At 34.9% G+C, this 20,097-nt stretch overlaps 1 protein-coding gene across 1 annotated transcript in view; it reads left to right on the top strand.

Annotated features, from left to right (window-relative positions):
• LOC137633871 (uncharacterized) overlaps positions 1-19,352 on the top strand; it is a 31,745-nt gene extending 12,393 nt beyond the window's left edge. Inside the window, exons 2-3 of the mRNA XM_068366113.1 lie at positions 3,783-3,922; positions 13,003-19,352. Coding sequence (XP_068222214.1) covers positions 3,783-3,922; positions 13,003-13,258 — 396 coding nt within the window. The 3' untranslated portion in view covers positions 13,259-19,352. The remainder of the gene's footprint in view (positions 1-3,782; positions 3,923-13,002) is intronic.
• The last annotated feature ends 745 nt before the right edge of the window (positions 19,353-20,097 follow it).

The following is a 20,097-nucleotide window of genomic DNA, read 5'->3' as shown; positions in this document are numbered from 1 at the left end:
CTTGCATAAGTCAGCCTATAAAATCCTTGCTTGACTCAAGTCAGCCTATAGAATCCTTGCTTGACTCAAGTCAGCCTATAGAATCCTTGCTTGACTCAAGTCAGCCTATAGAATCCTTGCATAAGTTAGCCTATAAAATCCTTGCTTGACTCAATCAGCCTATATAATCCTTGCTTGACTCAAGTCAGCCTATAAAATCCTTGCTTGACTCAAGTCAGCCTATAGAATCCTTGCATAAGTAAGCCTATAAAATCCTTGCTTGACTCAATTCAGCCTATAGAATCCTTGCTTGACTCAAGTCAGCCTATAAAATCCTTGCTTAAGTCAGCCTATAAAATCCTTGCTTGACTCAAGTCAGCCTATAGAATCCTTGCATAAGTCAGCCTATAAAATCCTTGCTTGACTCAATTCAGCCTATAGAATCCTTTGCTGACTTAAGTCAGTCTATAGAATCCTTGCATAAGTCAGCCTATAAAATCCTTGCTTGACTCAAGTCAGCCTATAGAATCCTTACTTGACTCAAGTCAGCCTATAGAATCCTTGCATAAGTCAGCCTATAAAATCTTTGCTTGACTCAAGTCAGCCTATAGAATCCTTGCATAAGTCAGCCTATAAAATCCTTGCTTGACTCAAGTCAGCCTATAGAATCCTTGCCTACGTCAGCCTATAGAATCCTTGCTTGACTCAAGTCAGCCTATAAAATCCTTGCTCGACTCAAGTCAGCCTATAGAATCCTTGCATAAGTCAGCCTATAAAATCCTTGCTTGACTCAAGTCAGCCTATGGAATCCTTGCATAAGTCAGCCTATAAAATCCTTGCTCAAGTCAGCTTATAGAATCCTTGCATAAGTCAGCCTATAAAATCCTTGCTGAAGTCAGCCAATAGAATCCTTGCTTGACTTAAAGTCAGCCTATAGAATCCTTGCATAAGTCAGCCTATAAAATTCTTGCATAAGTCAGCCTATAGAATCCTTGCTTGACTCAAAGTCAGCCAATAGAATCCTTGCTTAAGTCAGCCTATAGATTCCTTGCATAAGTCAGCCTTTAAATCCTTGCATAACTCAGCCTATAGAATCCTTGCTTGACTTAAGTCAGCCTATAGAATCCTTGCTTGACTTAAGTCAGCCTGTAGAATCCTTGCTTGACTCAAAGTCAGCCTATAAAATCCTTGCATAAGTCAGCCTATAAAATCCTTGCTTGACTCAAGTCAGCCAATAGAATCCTTGCTTAAGTCAGCCTATAGAATCATTGCTTGACTCAAGTCAGCCTATAGAATCCTTGCTTAAGTCAGTCTATAGAATCCTTGCTTAAGTCAGCCTATAAAATCCTTGCATAAGTCAGCCTATAAAATCCTTGCTTGACTCAAGTCAGCCTATAGAATCCTTGCATAAGTCAGCGTGTAGAATCCTTGCTTGAGTTAGCCTAAATCATAGGTCTATCTATTAGAATCCTTGATTTTCTGAAGCCAGCCTACAGAAGTCTACTTTAGAATCCTTGCTTGATTTATGTCAGCTTTCAGAGGGCAAATTTCAAGGGAATAGACACTGCATTTGTCACTGTCTAACCCATACTTCAACTTAAGGAATTACCATATCAGCTTAATCTTTAATGTATGTTCTGACTTCTGGGGATAACTGCTTATTTCAATAATAATAATAATAATAATAATAATAATAATAATAATAATAATAATAATTTCAGATTAGATTATATACATATTTATATATATATATATATATATATATATATATATATATATATATATATATATATATATATATATATATATATATATATATATATATATATATATATATATATATTATAAATGTATATATATATATATATATATATATATATATATATATATATATATATATATATATATATATATATAATAATAATAATAATAAAAATAAATTTTGCACCTTTAGACGTGTTTTTCATATTCAAAATAGCTTTTGGCCGGCCAGGGAATCGAACGCTGGTCCAGGAAGGTAGTATGACATTGGCTAAATGCTATGTCACTGTCCCTCTAAGTAATGGATGAATAGGCCTAATTCAACTCCGCGCCTACGCACTGCATTCTCAAGACCAATACAAAAACCTTCCTTTTTGACATAAATAAAAACAACAATCTAATCTCCCCATGACTGCCAAAATCCAATTTCAACAGGACCTCTCATTTTTCTTATTGCCTTCTCTCCCTCCCCACAGCTTCCCCACATCCCCAGACTATTGCCCTTCCTCTCTCCCTCCTCACATCCCCAAACCAAATCCTCCACCATCCCTCATGCCCCAAGACATATTTGCTCTTTGATTAAAGTTCCCAGAGAGGTGTTTACTCCCCAGGGAGGAATTCAGGATTGGAGGTTCCATCCTTTGCAATTGCAATCATACTGTAAATAGCTTTTCTCGTAGGATATTTCTCCCTTCCTCCCACATATCCCTAGGAGTACATAGGACCCCTTCATACACACAGCTGGGGGGAATACGCTTGGCACTAAGTGAAAAGGAGTTATAACATCTTTTCTGATTCATTATTTATATTATCATTAATAAGATGATAAATGCAAACTTACTCATAAGATATATTTTTGACAATTTAAATCACATATATATATATATATATATATATATATATATATATATATATATATATATATATATATATATATATATATATATATATATATATATATATATATATATATATATATATATATATATATATATATATATATATATATATATATATATATATATATATATATATATACATATATATATATATATATATATATATATATATATATATATATATATATATATATATATATATATATATATATATATATATATATATATATATATATATATGTATATATATATATATATATATATATATATATATATATATATATATATATATATATATATATATATATATAATATCCAATGCTAAATTGTGGATGAGAACCTTATTCAGAAAACTTCCAGAATCGCATGGCCTTACAGATGATATTCCCAGTTGCTAAGTCCTGTGTTTGAGCGTTAGGTACTGGTTTGCAAGGTCCGTGGTTTGACTCCTGGCTTGTTATCTAACATGTTATAGTACCCTAATCACTCTTGAGTTTTTAGCGGACCGGGAAACTATATATGGTACAGCAATATATAAATGAAATATCCACTGTCTGCAAGGTCCGTGGTGCGACTCCCTTTCTCTCTCAGGGAAGGTTAATGAGATTTAGGACTGATATAAGGTGCTAACGATCCATTCCTTACTTCATTTCCTCACTGGGCTATTTTTCCCTGTTGCAGCCCTTGGGCTTATAGCATCTTGCTTTTCTAACTAGGGATGTAGCTTAGCTAGTAGTAATAATAATAATAATAATAATGATATTAATAATAATAATAGAAGACGAGGAAGCTTTAAATGACGCAGTGTGTTCGGATGGATTAATGATGCTGCTAATGAGCTCTTTGTGAAAAGTATTTTATAGCGTCTAACCTTACTTTATGAATGTGTTATGACTAATGTTGTTGAGAAATGGTAGAAATTATCATTATTAATATTATTTTTCATTACCCTCATTTTACCATATTTGAAGCCACTGACCACTTAAGATCCTTTGAAAAATTATATTCCATATCTGATATCTTTTCATCTATACTGTAAACCTCCATATCCAAGTAGATAAAGTGATGCTTATAAGTGATCATGAATTCCGTATAACTTCTATAACGACAATCAAAAGCCCTCAATATCCTCCCCCCTTACAGATCAAAGAGGGACCAAGCCCCTACGTAGACGACAGAAAAGAACTGACGGTGCAGATCGAATGGGTGGAATCCCTGCTTCTCTTCCAGGCCACGTACCACAAGTACGACGACGTCACGCGCATGCACAACTTCCAAATGCGGTGAGCCCTTTCTCCTGACACTGTTAACCCTGTTTGTTGTGATTCTTTGTTTCCTTTGTTTATTTCTACGTCGTGATATAGGTTCTTCTGCCATCATTTTCTTGCTTTCCATTTCAGTCAAAAACAGAGGTCTCCTATGTCACTGACCGCAGGGATTCTCAACCTGGTAGGGTGAAGCGAGCTTGTCATTTCGGTTCCACGACTAAATCATTTCATTCTATAAAGGGTTACGTACAATGAACAGCTAGTTGCGTTTATCAGAGTATTTACCTTCACTCTCCATTCAATACCGATGTATTTTTAGCTTTATCTACCTACTATTTAGCCCGTTGCTATGCAAACGTATCCTTAAAGTGACTGTAATGACTAGCTAGAAAGACGCCTGGCTGAGTACCCTTTAAGTTATCCATTCAACGGTGGAGTTGACTAGGTAGCAAACAAGTAATTAGTCTTCAAATTGGCCAATTCATCTCTATAATTACCCAGGTGACCTAAAGTTAATCAACAAGGTTTAGTGTTTACCTTGTAATTACTCGGTGCTGTTTTGACATGCGATCTCAAAGTCGTGCTTTTGCTTTGGTGTACGATCTCGGCTGATGGTAGCGATCTCACTTCGCTTCACGGCAAAGCCAGAACCATCAGATTTTCTTAGAATCTATATACCGAGAATAATTACCTATGAAATAGTAATCATTCATTGATGTTAGTATGCAAAGTTCAACATTACCGCTTGCCAGTACATACAGAGCTTGACATTTTTGTTTTTATTCGCGAGCGGAACGAGCGCACGGCGATGCAAGAACCATTAGATTTTCTCTATTATTCTTGTTATTTTACCTATTAAAAATAATGGGTAAGTGAGATTGCATATAAAAACAGCTAGACAGTCTGCAAATTAACCAATGTATCTCTATAATTAATAAGGTGCTCTTAAAGTTAATCAAGACTGCTATATGTTTACCATGTATATCTTAAGTTAATTAAATCCCCTTTGTATGAATCAGTAACTTTTCAAACTAAACAGGTTAAAAAACAAACAGTAAATGATGCTCGTCTAAGTTAGCCAATTAAGTGATTTAACCAAACAAATCGTATTCAACCAAATAATCATTAAATTAACCAAATACTAACAGATTTAACCAAATGCATTTCGAATTAACCAATATAGTTTTATATAGTTAACCATCTATAGTTATAATCAGGCTTAAGGTTGAGAAATTCTGAGGGTTTTGTATGTAATTCCCTACTTATTTCAATAATAAATGATAACCTGAGATTTCTAATATCACTATATCCAAATCTAAAATACTATTACTTTTTTAGACAATCTAAATTAATCTATATCAAAATCTTAAATACTATTACTATTTTGGACAATCTAAATTTCACTATTTCTAATCAAACCAGTTTCCTTATGCTGTCTTAATCTAAAATGTTATTTTAGGACTATTATATCTTATCTAATATGTATCTATACTATTTTAGGACTAATACATCTTATCTAATATGTATCTAACCACTTTGAAATTGTCTAATATGTTCATTTTCAGCACTTGTATGAGACGCTTCTAATATTGTTGTCCAAATCTGTCTTCTATTTTAGTCTGTAAATTACTTCTAATAATATCTTAGTATCTCTGTGTCTAAAATAATGTTAATATAAGTTATTTTTGTCCATTGGTTATGCTTTAGGTGATGTGATTCTCTTATTATATATCTATCCTCTGTATTGATTCTTTTTAAGTATAGTTATACTTATTATTATACATATGAATTTGTATATAAAGCATATATACATACATATATATATATATATATATATATATATATATATATATATATATATATATATATATATATATATATATATATATATATATATACATATACATACATATACATATACATACATACATACATTATATATATATATATATATATATATATATATATATATATATATATATATATATATATACATATATATTATATATACATATGTATATATATATATATATATATATATATATATATATATATATATATATATATACATATATATATATATATATATATATATATATATATATATATATATATATATATATATATATATATATATATATATATATATATATATATATATATATATATATATATATATATATATATATCATTCATATACTGTATACATATACACAAAACCATATATAGAAAAGGGCTTTAAAATAAGATAATAATATACAAATAACATATAAGCAAAGTTTCACAAACTATAAAAAAAATATTACACAATTAAAAAAAAAAACTTTCTGAATACATTTTTATCTCATATTTAGGCCTATTTTTTAAGTCCTCCGAGAACACGAGATTAATTCTAACTTTTAACTTACACTTTTAGGCCTAAAATTTCCCTTCCTAAAATGATTGACAGTTTCATTAAAGCTACTTGTAGCGACCCGTTGCTAAGGCAACGGCACAGATGTAAACAAACAGAATTGTGATATAGTCTTTCTTCATGAGATTGGACAATTACAACGCCAATCGCCTCTAGATACACTATTCAAGCCTCTACAGTTGTCTAGCTTCCAGGTATACTATGTAAAGTTCATGAATTGGGCTACACCTCTTATCAGTCAAGGATGAATCACGTACAGAACACGTTGCTCTAATCTTCAACAAGCTCCGCCCCCAAAGCATTGTGATTGGCTATAATCTTCAACATGCTCCGCCCACAAGCATTGTGATCGGCTATAATCTTCAACATGCTCCGCCCACAAGCATTGTGATTGGCTATAATCTTCAACATGCTCAGCCCACAAGCATTGTGATTGGCTATAATCTTCAACATGCTCCGTCCACAAGCTTTTTGATTGGCTGTCCCTTTCTCACAGCTGATTCATGTAAACATATCAATCTTTACCCTTCAGCTTATCCCATTTCTATATGGTGTCGTTGTTTCTAGTCAGCCTTCTCCATCTTCCGCTGTCATGTACATCTTTTCTTTGACCATTTTCCTTCATAACATTCAATAACTCACCTTTCCACGTAACCTTTGGCCTTCCCATCCTCCTGCTGCCCTCCACCTCAATGTTCATAACCTTTTTACATACATGTTCATCTTCTATCCTCATGACATGACCAAACCATTTCAAGTCGTCTTTCCTGGGATTTCTTTGAAACCTCTCATACTTTGACTGTCCCCATGATCAATTCATTCTGGATCTTATCTTTTTTTTTTGACACTACAAATTCATCTCAACATTCTCATCTCAGCCACTTCCATTCTCTTTTCTTGATCTTTCTTTATTGACTAAGTCTCTGCCCCACTGAGCATGGCTTGTTAAACTACACTTTTATATATCATCTCTTTTAACTTTTGTTTCCATCTATATACCAAGGCACTTCCCACAATTTTTGGGGGTAGCAGACATCAAAAAAATGAAATATTAAAAAAAAGGGGGGGGGCCTATCCTCTCTACGCTCCTCCCAGCCTGACAAGGGACTCAACCGAGTTCGGCTGGTACTAAAACACATTATAACCCTTTGATATTGACCCAAGTGGGTGCCATGCACAGTGCATCCATGTGCCGCTTCCTTGAACAGAGGAGCAATGGCATGTTTATTCACAAGTGAACCAAGCCACAGGAAAGCCGTGAACATTCGGGTTGCAGCCAATAAAGGCGCTTTTAGCGGAGCACGTTAAAGATTTTGGGTCGCGCAGTCGTGGCCGTTCATAATTCATCAAGTTACAAGAATCCTTATTCTATGACCAGGATTCTAGGTACAGTAGATACAGGCGAGATACAAGTCTCTCCTGTGGCCATATCACAAGTTGGAGTGATCTCAAAATCAAATGAGAACATCCTGTATTTGCTATTTACTTAACACAACTTCATTGAATTCTTTCTACAGATATTCAATACAAACAACTACAGAACCAGACCTTATCTAGACACTGAATCATCCCTAATCAATATACAACTTCATTCACTTTCATCTATAAAGATTAACTTAATCCTTATCCATACCCAGATTCAATTTAAAATCCTTTTAAACCCTTGGATAATTATCATCCAGGTCTTCCACATATAATTTTACATAGTTTTTTCTAACTTATGAACAAATGGAATAGCAACAGAGGTGAATCCTTCTCTATTTACAATTCATCAATTGGATAATTCCATTTAGCTATCTATAAAATTAATATGTTGACAAAACCTTTCTTTAAATTTACAGCTGTATTTCTTCATTAACATATTGCTAAACTGCTTTAATAAATCTATCTATTCAGCTCCAATTTAGCCCTTCAAGTTATTTAGGCCACGAATGGTCTCCCTGCTCTTAACAGTGGGGTAACATCATCTTCTATACACATGAGGTTTCCATCTGCAGTCAACTACTGTCTTCCCTTCCGTCTTTTTTAAAGAAAAGTATCCCTAATCTCCAGTTTTCATGACATGTCCAAACCATCTCAGCTTCCTTCTAATGACCTCATTCAAATCTATGGATTTTTAAGATTCTTAACACATCAAACGAGCATTTGTGGCATCAAAACATTATGAACAAGCTATTTCAACTTTGTAATAGAAGACCAACACTCAATACTAAGATAAATGTACCACTTACTCCTAGAGGAATGTCAGGATGAGACAACCTTAACCTAACAACTTACTCCAGTTAGATTTTAGGGTTTCTACTCCAGGGATCAGTTTATGGATGTTATGTCGTTGCTCAAAAGACCTCAATAATAGAAAAAGGATTATTTTTGTTCTTTCTAAAACATTTTCCTCACTAAGAGTAGATTATTGAAATAATAATGATAATAATACTACAGGAAATAGCCCATATATTCATAAACAATGTACCGTCCAGGACAGAACTCCCTGAACTAGATGACTTCTTATCAGATTAAACTCGCTCAGAATGGCCCAATGTAGTCCAGTTAAATATTGCTTTTAATCAGAGCTGTCTTCATTTTGCTTATTAGAACTGAGGCTAGGGAACTACACTGCTACCTCTACTCAAGGAAATGCAATAAAAATCAGTTTAAAAGAAAATGAGAAAGCGAATATTTAGCTAGTCTACACGGGACGACTCAGAGAGCGTTTTATCTGATACGACGACGTCTAGTCCAGGGAGTTCTGTGTGGGGAGTTACTTCTCAGCGTCCCGGGAACACCAAATTGCTTTAACGTTAAAATTTTTGAGGTTTGAAAGTCAAAGGTAATTATAGCTTGGACGGAATGTCCCCGCTACAATTTGTTTGGTTACTTGGTCCTCACTTGAAATAGTTATAGCATTAAGGGCATAACACTGTTAGCTTGAATGGCCGTGATATTGATTAGATTTAGCGTTCAGGGGCTAACACTAATGAGGTTTGTTAGGTTAGGTTTTTAAGTCGTATAAAGGTTCTGTAGTCTGCGAGACAACATAAGCTCTGAGGGAAGATTCTCACATTTCTTAAAGCTCTCTGGGACACCACATGAATCTATAAAACATGTCAGTGAGATAACATAGGCTCTGAGGGAAGATTCTCACATTTCTTAAGCTCTCTGAAACGCCACATGAATATGTAAAACACGTCAGTGAGATAACATAGGGTCTGAGGGAAGATTCGTGCATAACTAAAGCTCTCTAGGTGTTGCATAAATCTAGCTACGTTCTGGAACACACGTTCTAGAAAGTGGCTCACTGTAATACTCAAAGATACACTAGCTGTAATTGAATAATACATACTGAACTGTATTTTGGAATCTTGAGTATTGCCCAAATACACTTTGGAGTACAACAGTACAAGGGTTAGTAGGAGCTTACTGGCTACTGTACTGCACTTTTGAGTAACGCAGTGGCTTCCTAAGAAGTATAATTGATGAAACAAACTAAAAAAATATAAAACCCCGTCTAGCGGAGGCAAAATTAATATGAAAACTGCCTTTTTTTTAAGTTTGACTCGTCTAAAATGGCCTCTCTTTTTCTTTTTTTTCTACCCTCCCCTCCTTTTTTTTAAGTAGGTCATTGCTAAGAGAGAGAGGCATTAAGCATACCCTGAAAAAAGCTGCTAGAAGTCGGAATGCCTGGGCATCTCAAAATTTGGAATAGATTATCTAAGACAATTGATTGGAAGAAGGTACGAAAATATTTCACTAACTTCCTCTTTTGAATTTGTTATAGAGTTTATGAATATGGATGAAACAAAAAAAAAATAAGAATAATGCTTGACCCTGACTCCCAATTATCAAATGCCAGGACCCCCGATGATTTGGGTCAGGTCAGACTTCATGTTGCAGAAAGAGCATAGATATTATTTTTTTTCTTGCACCGATCACTTTTTTGGGTGCATGTTTTGCTATATATATATATAAAAATATATAGATATACTTCACCCCTTCAAAAAAATTTTTCTACTTTTTACTACAACATCTGCTCTGGCTCCCATTTCAATCTATTCATCCGATTTTATTTTGAGAAATAGTTGTAAGCAACAGATATTTTGTCATTAGGGACGACTAGACTTAACAGGTGAATGTTAGTGAATCTCTAGAGAAACCTGGACTGCATGTTTATAAAATCTTTCTTCCAGCACTCTGACCTCTCCAAAGTATATCCCTGATAATCCCATGTTTGTCTAGCCTTTGTTAGTAGGTATCTGGCCTCTTGTTTGACGGATCCTCCCGGCTGCCCGCGACTGACAGACGTGAGCCAGTGACAGACGTAACGCGGCTAACTGCCTACGACTAACGTCAACGCTTTAGTTCCCACGTTTCTCTTTGGCAGTATATAGTAAGAATTTATTCATAGTGATCCAATAACCCTTTACAAGGCTGTACGTTATCAGAATTGATTCATATTGACCCAAAGGGAACATCGTACTCGTTCTACGTACGTTCTGTCAGCCGCTGGCACCGAGGACCGTAGCTCGGGAACAGTCTGTAAATGTATCTCTTGAATTTTTATTTCTATCGCCAGATGTACTTTATGTTTGTTTCTGCTCTGTGGGAAAACCTGAGTTTCTGACACGGTGTTTAACGAGATCAGTATGAAGTGCTGAATGAGAGTGTTCAAATGCAGGGTGCAAATGAGCTCAATCATTTGAAGTATAAATGTAGGGTTAAATCGTGTCATACTTTATTATTATTATCATCATTATTAATATTATTATTATTATTATTATTATTATTATTACTATTATTATTATTATTATCATACCAACTATCACTAACATTATTATTCCAGTTCAAAAGAGAGTTTTCATCCAACGATAACAGAATGCGTGTGCTTGACGAAGACAAATAGATTTAACAGAAGATACGTACATAAATAAAAAGATAGATGAATAATGATAATGTCAATAATAAGAACCCCAAATTGAGTAAAAGAATAATAAAAATTAACCAGTAAACGGAGGGTTAGACTTGAAGTAAGAGAATAATTTTTTTTCTAAAGGTTTTTTTATTGTTCCAGTCCTAGATTTCCTTCTGTTTTACCTAGTGTGTTATTAGGCTGGAATACATATACATGCTCCAAATTAATATATAATCATAAGAATAAAAACAGGTCTAGCTATTTGCCTATTCCAGTAAAGGAAAAATAAATCACATTTGTATATACCTCCTACGTCAAATACGAGATTTATTACCGTCGGTTAATTCTAACGCTTTCGATGTATCTCCATCTACTGGTTTTGAAATATCTGAATTTAAAGAGGAATTTTAAATATCCAACAGGACAACAGGCTCTAACATATATACTCCACCATTTCTCTACTTCCTGCTTCATATCACTAGTTACGTCCCTTCGTCTACTTCAAGCTTTAAGCACCTATGACATCCATTAACACGGACACGACTTTTTGCGTCTATCAACGAGCCCCATGTATCACAGAAAATAGGGTTTTACTGTATATACATGAATATATATAAACAAAATAACTACTAGGAAAATGAATAGAAAATATAAGAGTAAGTCCTGTCTAGTTTCGCAATGCTTCAGGAGAAGTTTTACGAAATTAGTAAGGACTTAATCCTAGATTTTCTCTATCTCATTTTCCCTGTTTCTCTTGCATCTGAGCATCTGTGATTTTTACGTGCAGATATATATATATATATATATATATATATATATATATATATATATATACATAAATATTTATTTATATATATTGTGCTCTATATGGTAATAAGACTTTTCCAAATTTTTCAACTTTTTCAAGACAACTCAGGATTAATGGTTCAATTTAGATATTACATTGCAATTGGTATTGCTGAGAAAGAATAAAAATACACATTACATACAAAGCACACATATACATATATTTAGGTACATATAAGTATATATATATATATATATATATATATATATATATATATATATATATATATATATATATATATATATATATATATATATATATATATATATATATATATATATATATATATATATATACATGCCGAAGAAACAACAACAAAATGCATGAGATTACTAGGAGAAAGATAGAAGAATGATTGAATGAGCTAGAAACTTTACAAGAAATATATAGTACAAAAGATCTTTACAAAAAAAAAATTAAAACTCAAAAACTGTACAGTCAACTTCCCTCTGAAGGTGAAGAGAAGGAGGGGTAGGGAACTAAACAGCGGTGCATCAATGTACATACCGCCCTCCGTCCATCATCGCGCCGATTCCTAGCAGCTGCCGCAGCATCGCACTGTTTGATGTTCATACTGTTCACTGTTAGATGTTCGGATCCACATTATGCTTGTAGAATCTAGAGGAGCGTAGGGAGCCTAGATATGGTGCCTTGAAGATACTCTGACCACAGAGGGCCTTTTGTATAAGTTATAGAGCTAAATATAGTTCATATAGTTCATCCCTACACCTGCATTTCATTTTATATATATTCCTTTTTACGATGAATCCATGCTTTACTTTTCATATAAACTCTGCAGGATCCCATTTAAGACTCTCTCATGAAAAAGTTTGAAATCGTATCCTTAATAAGACAGCTGGATGTAAACAAACATTCCCATCATTAAACACAAAGAAAGGTTCAATAGTTTCCTCTTCTTTCCCTTCCAGGCGGGAGATCACGGCACTGGAGGCAGAAAACTTCAGTTTGGAGAGACAACTTTTCAGCTACCAGAAATCCATTGCTTACGCCCACTCGCGCGGGGCGGGCGTGGACGACCAGTCGGACTCCAACGACTATCACCACGACAACTACGCCAACGGGAAGAGGGAGTACGAGACCCGCGAGTACCCTGCAAGAGACTACGATTACGCCTACGCCGCTCTGCCGGAGCGATCCTTCTCCACCGACACTGATTACGCGTGAACGTGCCGGGAGCCCGGTCAAGCAAGCGAGCGAGCCGGCGCAGTGAATCCAACTCTTGAGGGAGCCGACAACGCACCGATTTCAATCCCTGAAAGAACCAGCACACCACAAACAGCCCTCAAGGGGGCCAACGCACTTGATTTTTAATCTTCTAGGGCACAGAATTATCTCACTGAAGTAGCTAGAAACAATTTTTTACAGGGAATCATCATTGCACTGTTTTAAGAGTTACAAGTTTCCTTTATGATTACTATATTATTATTGTCTCATTTCATTCTCTTGACAAAGCATTTCTCCTCCCCCACTTCACTATTATATATATGTTTCTTAAAAGATCTTCCCTGTATTGGCCTCCTACACTGCTGTGAAAAGGGGCAGTTAACTGAGAGTCTCCCTCGGTCGAGACAGGAGGTGGAATGAGCATCTCTGTTACAAGGTCACACACTTCACTAACCAAAGTGGCACAGGCAAGAGCTGAACTAAACATTTTTGAAGTACAAAAAAACACTTGTATAGAGATAGTTTATGAAAGGAATTGAAAACATATATATATAATATATACATATATATATATATATATATTTACCCCAATCGATGATGATATATTTATAGATGTTTAGGCCAGACTTGTGTAGAGTATAGATTAATAGATTGTCCCATTATTGTCTTTTCTACCAATTCTCTGTACATTTCGCGAAAATGTTAGATTTAGAAGCCTAGTACCCACTACTATATCTAACGGCGACCTAATTTGAGGTTGTATTGCTCTACTAATCCTAGTTTGATGATTGTTAGTGGCAATAAACACCGTTGTCGGTTTGTTACGCCAAGCGCTCTTCAACTCCACGAGTCATACAAGGTGCTTTGCTTGGGAAGAGAAAGTAATTAGAAAATATTCTCACCCTATAGCAACACCAGGTACTGTAGCAAATCAATCTTCAGATAGAATTTTCACTACCTAGCGTAGCCACCGTATACTACAGAAAGTAACTTGAGTCTTCGTTTACTGGATATTTGGGTGAAAAAACCTTAAATGATTCAATTAGTGTGAACAGGTAACTTCTCAGTGATTTAAAGTCGACATTATTTTGCTATTTCCAATTTGCTACTCTGTGTAAGGTTCCAAATTAGATTCGCAAGCGTGTTTGGAAATTACACGCGAAAATGGCGAGGGCATTAAAATCCGGTGAAACAGATCTTCGATAAGTAACCCAATTCAAACAGTCACTTCTCAAAGTTGATAACGGCGAGAGAATTTAAAACCGGTGAAACAAAAGTGATCTTAGATAGTAATCAAATTCAAACAGTCATTTCTTTAAATTGATAATGGCGAGGAAATTGAAAACCGCTGAAACAGAAGTTATCTTAGATAGGTAATCCAATTCAAACGGTCACTTCTCATAGTTGATAACAGCGAAAGAATTTAAATCTGGTGAAACAAAAGTGATCTTAGATAGGTAAGCCAATTCAAATAGTAATTTCTTGAAAAATTTATAACGGCGAGGAAATTGAAAACCGGTGAAACAGACAAACGGTCACTTCTCATAGTTAATAACAGCGAAAGAATCTAAATCCGGTGAAACAGAAGTGATCTTAGATAGGTAAGCCAATTCAAATAGTCATTTCTTTAAATTTATAACAGTGAGGAAATTGAAAACCGGTGAAACAGAAGTGATCTTAGATAGGTAACCCAATTCAAAAAGTCACTTCTTAAAAGTTGATGCTCAAAAAGGTTTTGATTTGTTTTTGAAATACCTGAGAATGTGATAGGAATAGAAAGGGTAATTTGGCATATTGAGACAGGGTAGATTACGAAGGAGTGTTCTTTTGATCTGTGACATTATATTTGCTTCTCTAAAGTTTACTGCTCTAAGAAATGGATCAGAAATAGGAAATATAATGCCATGGCTCTGACTGACATACTTATCACAAGATAATGATAACATTCTTTGTTCATAAGTAATTTCTTATCATTTTTGTACTTAGTAAATGAGTGTACACTGGTCTGACCAAACCAGTTCCCTTTCCACGGTTGTGAGAGCATTCGGACGCGAGGTTGATGTGATTCAAGTCTGATTTTCTCAAGTGTGGCATTATAATGTTTTCAATCCTAATTTTAAAGAGTAGATTTTTATTGTAGCTGAGGAAAGTTGCTTACCTCTCTTTGAGAGAGAAAGCACTTAAGTCCAATCTTATCTGAAACATTGTATTGTGATGTTTTGACATATCCGTAATTAACTGTAACAAATAACTCTTTTTGTTTACAGTATACTATCGATACTTGTGTTGTGAGATGTTATTTCATGATGGTTATCATAGATTACATTCTTTTTTGCTTGTAATTTAGAACTACAACGACTTTTTAAAAGTTATCTAAGGCTGTAGATATAATTTGCCCTCATTTTCAGATCCTCCATGACAGTTTAATTGTGTAGCTATGAACTCTCTTGATGTATTTTCCTAATTTGATTATGTAAAGCTAGACAATTTAGCTACGTCCTCCGAGTCGTACGTTAGCGTTTTTCTAAGATTGTAATGTCTAGGTTCGAATCCTGTCGTGCCCCTCCGCAGACACCGAAGGATTTCAGGTTTAGCTATGGGTAATCCGAGAGAGATTCGCACCCGCTACGAGGTATACAGAGTAGCTTCTATTCTAGCCCGATGGATTTGCGAATCCTCCATGCCGAAGCTGCGGGAGCTTTAGACCGTGCGATACACAGCTGAACGCACATAGAGATGCAGATTTTCTATATTACAGTTTTACACATATCAGTTAGTGTTGTCATTTAAGGAAAACAAACTAAACAAACTGATCCGGCCTAGAGAAGGAAAAGTTTAAAAGGACAACGTACAAGTAGGACACGGATAGATAACTAGATAGAAACTAGACTGGTAGCCTTTACAAGGAAGTTATAATTGCGATAGACGTACCAACGCAGAAGCTAAAAGTAAGTTGAACAAAGGGATAAATAGGAAGGAGAATGAAAATAAGGTAATTTTAGATACTTATGGCAGCCAGAGAGCTGTCCCAGTAACATTTCCATTATTAGTTTTTATATGATTAAGTAATAGTTTCACTCTCTAAAACAACAGGCATTAATTCAAAGTTAGAATTTTATACAGCTTAAACAATATCCAACAATCGGATAACTTGATCTTAATACGTATGTTTCTATAAAATCAAGATTTTATGAATGGATATTTTATAATAAATGTTTTTTTTTTTTTTTTTTTACACTGGCATTGCCAATACTAGGTCAAGAGAAATCAGGAACTGCATTAGCACAGGACGGCCGGTTCGAGCCTCCTCACATGCGACAGAAGTTTAATGTCAAGATCGCTCTTCACCGAAAGCGACAACAACTAATGATGGAAAAAAGAAGCAAATAAGGAGAATGAGTCTGATTAAGAGGGGAAAAGTGTTGTACCACTTCAATTTACAACAACTAATGATGGAAAAAGAAGCAAATAAGGAGAGCGAGTCTGATTAAGAGGGGAAAAACGTTGTACCAGTTCAATTTATATCACTAACCACACACTGTCCATAGGTTCTGCTGGCGGGTTATCTTTAATAAGAGGGTTTGATTATATCCAATGTTTACCACCAGAGGGGGAAAGCGACGTACTGGTTCGATTGACAATAGGTTACACACTGACAACTGCTTCTGCTCGATGGTTATTTTTCGAAGAAGGTGATATTTAAGTGGCTAATTTTGCCAGCTAGGGGTTAGGAGACTTAGGGTGATTAGTTCAACTTCTATGGTACACAAAACATGACAACAGAAAGACCTATTTTGGTCAACATTGTAGACCTCAAGCACCACCATTGAGGGTTTTTTTGGTTAGGTAGAGATGGACTGACCCTATCTACACACCATGTCATCAAAAAAGCCTATATCAAATTAGCATTTAAAGGAACAGGATACCAGTAGATTTTAATTGGCTTAAACCAATATAGCTTATCAAGTTGACATAAACATTCAAGAACTGAAACCCTCTAAATCTTTGCATTGCAAGTTGACATAAACAGTCAAGAACTGAAACCCTCTAAATCTTTGCATTGCAAGCTGACAAACATTCAAGAACTGAAACCCTCTTAACTCTTTCATTTGCCAGTTGACATGAACATTCAAGAACTGAAATCCTCTAAATCTTTGCATTACAAGTTGACAGACATTCAAGAATTGATCCCTTCTAAATCTTTGCATTGCAAGTTGACAAACATTCAAGAACTGAAACCCTCTAAATCTTTGCACTGCATGTTGACAAAAAACATCTAAGAACTGAAAACCTCTAAATCTTTGCATTGCAAGTTGACATAAGCATTTAAGAACTGAAACCCTCTAAATCTTTCATTTGCCAGTTGACAAACATCCAAGAACTGAAACCCTCTAAATCTTTGCATTGCAAGTTGACATAAACATTCAAGAACTGAAACCCTCTAAATCATTGCATTGCAAGTTGACATAAACATTGAAGAACTGAAACCCTCTAAAACTTTATATTGCAAGTTGACATAAACATTCAAGAACTGAAACCCTCTAAATCTTTGCATTGCAAGTTGACAAACATTCAAGAACTGAACCCCTCTAAATCTTTGCATTACAAGTTGACATAAGCATTTAAGAACTGAAACCCTCTAAATCTTTCATTTGCCAGTTGACATAAACATTCAAGAGTTGAACCCCTCTAAATCTTTGCATTACAAGTTGACAAACATTCAGAAATTGATTCCCTCTAAATCTTTGCATTACAAGTTGACAAACATTCAAGAATTGAACCCTTCTAAATCTTTGCATTGCAAGTTGTCATAAACATTCAAGAACTGAAACCCTCTAAATCTTTGCATTGCAAGTTGACATAATAATTCAAGAATTTAACCCCTCTGATGTCTTGCATTCCAAGTTGACATAAACATTCAAGAATTCAAACTCTCAAACTTTGCATGGCCAGTTGACATAAACATTCAAGAATTAAAACTATTTAGAGTCTTGGCAGCCTATGACCACAAGTTACTTTCGCAGTATCAGAGCACTAATATTAAAATCAGCGTCGGATGTTTTCGTCTCAGGGGATAACGGAAAATAGGTCATAGATTTGAAAACGTATCCAAAAAGACCTGTGGAGTTTGGCAAAGTATTTTGATAAGCTCCTTACTGATATTTCATCAACTCTTTAGCTCCAGATGATATTTCATTACACCTTTATTAGTTGTTAGTTACTCCCCCTTCCCTGGGCGTATCTACATAGCTCCTAGTAGTACTTTGTTAACCCTTTTGGTTATACGATAGAAAAGTGTGCGCAGGATGTACCTGTGGAAAGGGCATCAAGTATCATAAAAACAGATGAATAATTGATTTAAAAGAGTATTTAGCTTTAATAATATTTGAAAAGTCTAATCAAGAAAATCAATATCTATGGCACTATGAATACTATGAAGATTTTAAGAAAGGATTTAGTTAATGAAACTACTCGACTAAATTCTTATAATCTTCATTTTTAATATCCTATTCAATTCGGGGGAATAACTTTTGAGGAACTGACAGGATCTTGGAGATCTGAAGTCGTCTTGTCAAGACCTGGGTGCTCAGAAATATCTCTGACGAACAGAAACAGAATCGCTGATGTTGCGGGATTCCCGTGAGCGATGCGCTCAGAGTAAAAGTCGCTTTAGTAGATACGCTCGGACATCAAGTCAAAGGGTGTCAGTCGAACATAAACATTGTGGTACATCTACTATACTCATCTTCTCCTTCTACTATTTTCTGGAACTGTGTCTTACCATAGTGATGATGATATAGATTTCCGAACAGCATCAAAACGTTAGTTTACTCTTCTTAGGTTCTAGGAAAGACCCGAGAATTTCAGCCATACCGTTAGTTTGTTTTCTTCCAGTAGTTTTGTATAGGAAGATTTATCTAAAGATTTTCTCAAGTAATTTAGAAACATTTTTATCTGAATTGTCCATGTTTATTGACGCTCGTAAAGAAACGTGCGAGTACTTGGGTAAGTTATATACAGGAACATTTGTGTGCATACTAATACAAAGAGACACTCTCCATACATACGTACACCTACACATAGGATATATATATATATATATATATATATATATATATATATATATATATATATATATATATATATATATATATATATATATATATATATATATATATATACAAGCATAACATACATGTATATACAGGCATACATGTATATGTATCTTGCATATACATGAGAACTGTAAGTATCCTTCTGAAACACATATATTATTATGGAACTTGTGAGTAACATAGATAAAGGACTTTTCTGCACTGATACAATCATGCTCGTATCGGTCAATAGCCGCTAAGTATTAGGCGAACGATAGTCCTCTTACGTTTGCAATAGACCTTAGTCCCAGCCGAGAGGTGGATTTAGATGCCGCATTCGATGTTCGTTCTCTCCGTCAGCTATAACGTACTCCAGCAGCAGCGCCATCTGAAGCATAGATGTAAAAGTAGTGAATCAATCTAGCCGGACGACATCTTTTGTTTCCGCCGCAGTAGTAGGACCAGAGGGCACGCTCGAGGGAAGAGGCGGGGGCCATTGTTCCCCCAGACTCGCTCACTCATCTCCCGCTTAGACCGTTGCTTTCGTAAGATCCCAGGCCGCATATTCAGGGACTGATGAAGGTTGTCTCACGTACATTTCAAAAGAGTCGATTGAACATTTAAGATTGTCAATGAGCAGCAGAAGCAATTAATAGGTAGCTGCATTGTTACGCAATGCTCTAGACGAGACAGATCAATGTACGTCTAGTGACACCGACCCTCAAGACTTCTAGTAGCTCTGAC

The sequence above is a fragment of the Palaemon carinicauda genome, chromosome 43 (genome assembly GCF_036898095.1).
Source record: "Palaemon carinicauda isolate YSFRI2023 chromosome 43, ASM3689809v2, whole genome shotgun sequence".
Classification (NCBI taxonomy): domain Eukaryota; kingdom Metazoa; phylum Arthropoda; class Malacostraca; order Decapoda; family Palaemonidae; genus Palaemon; species Palaemon carinicauda.
Note: the sequence above shows the minus strand (reverse complement) of the source record. Positions and strands in the feature narration are given on the sequence as shown.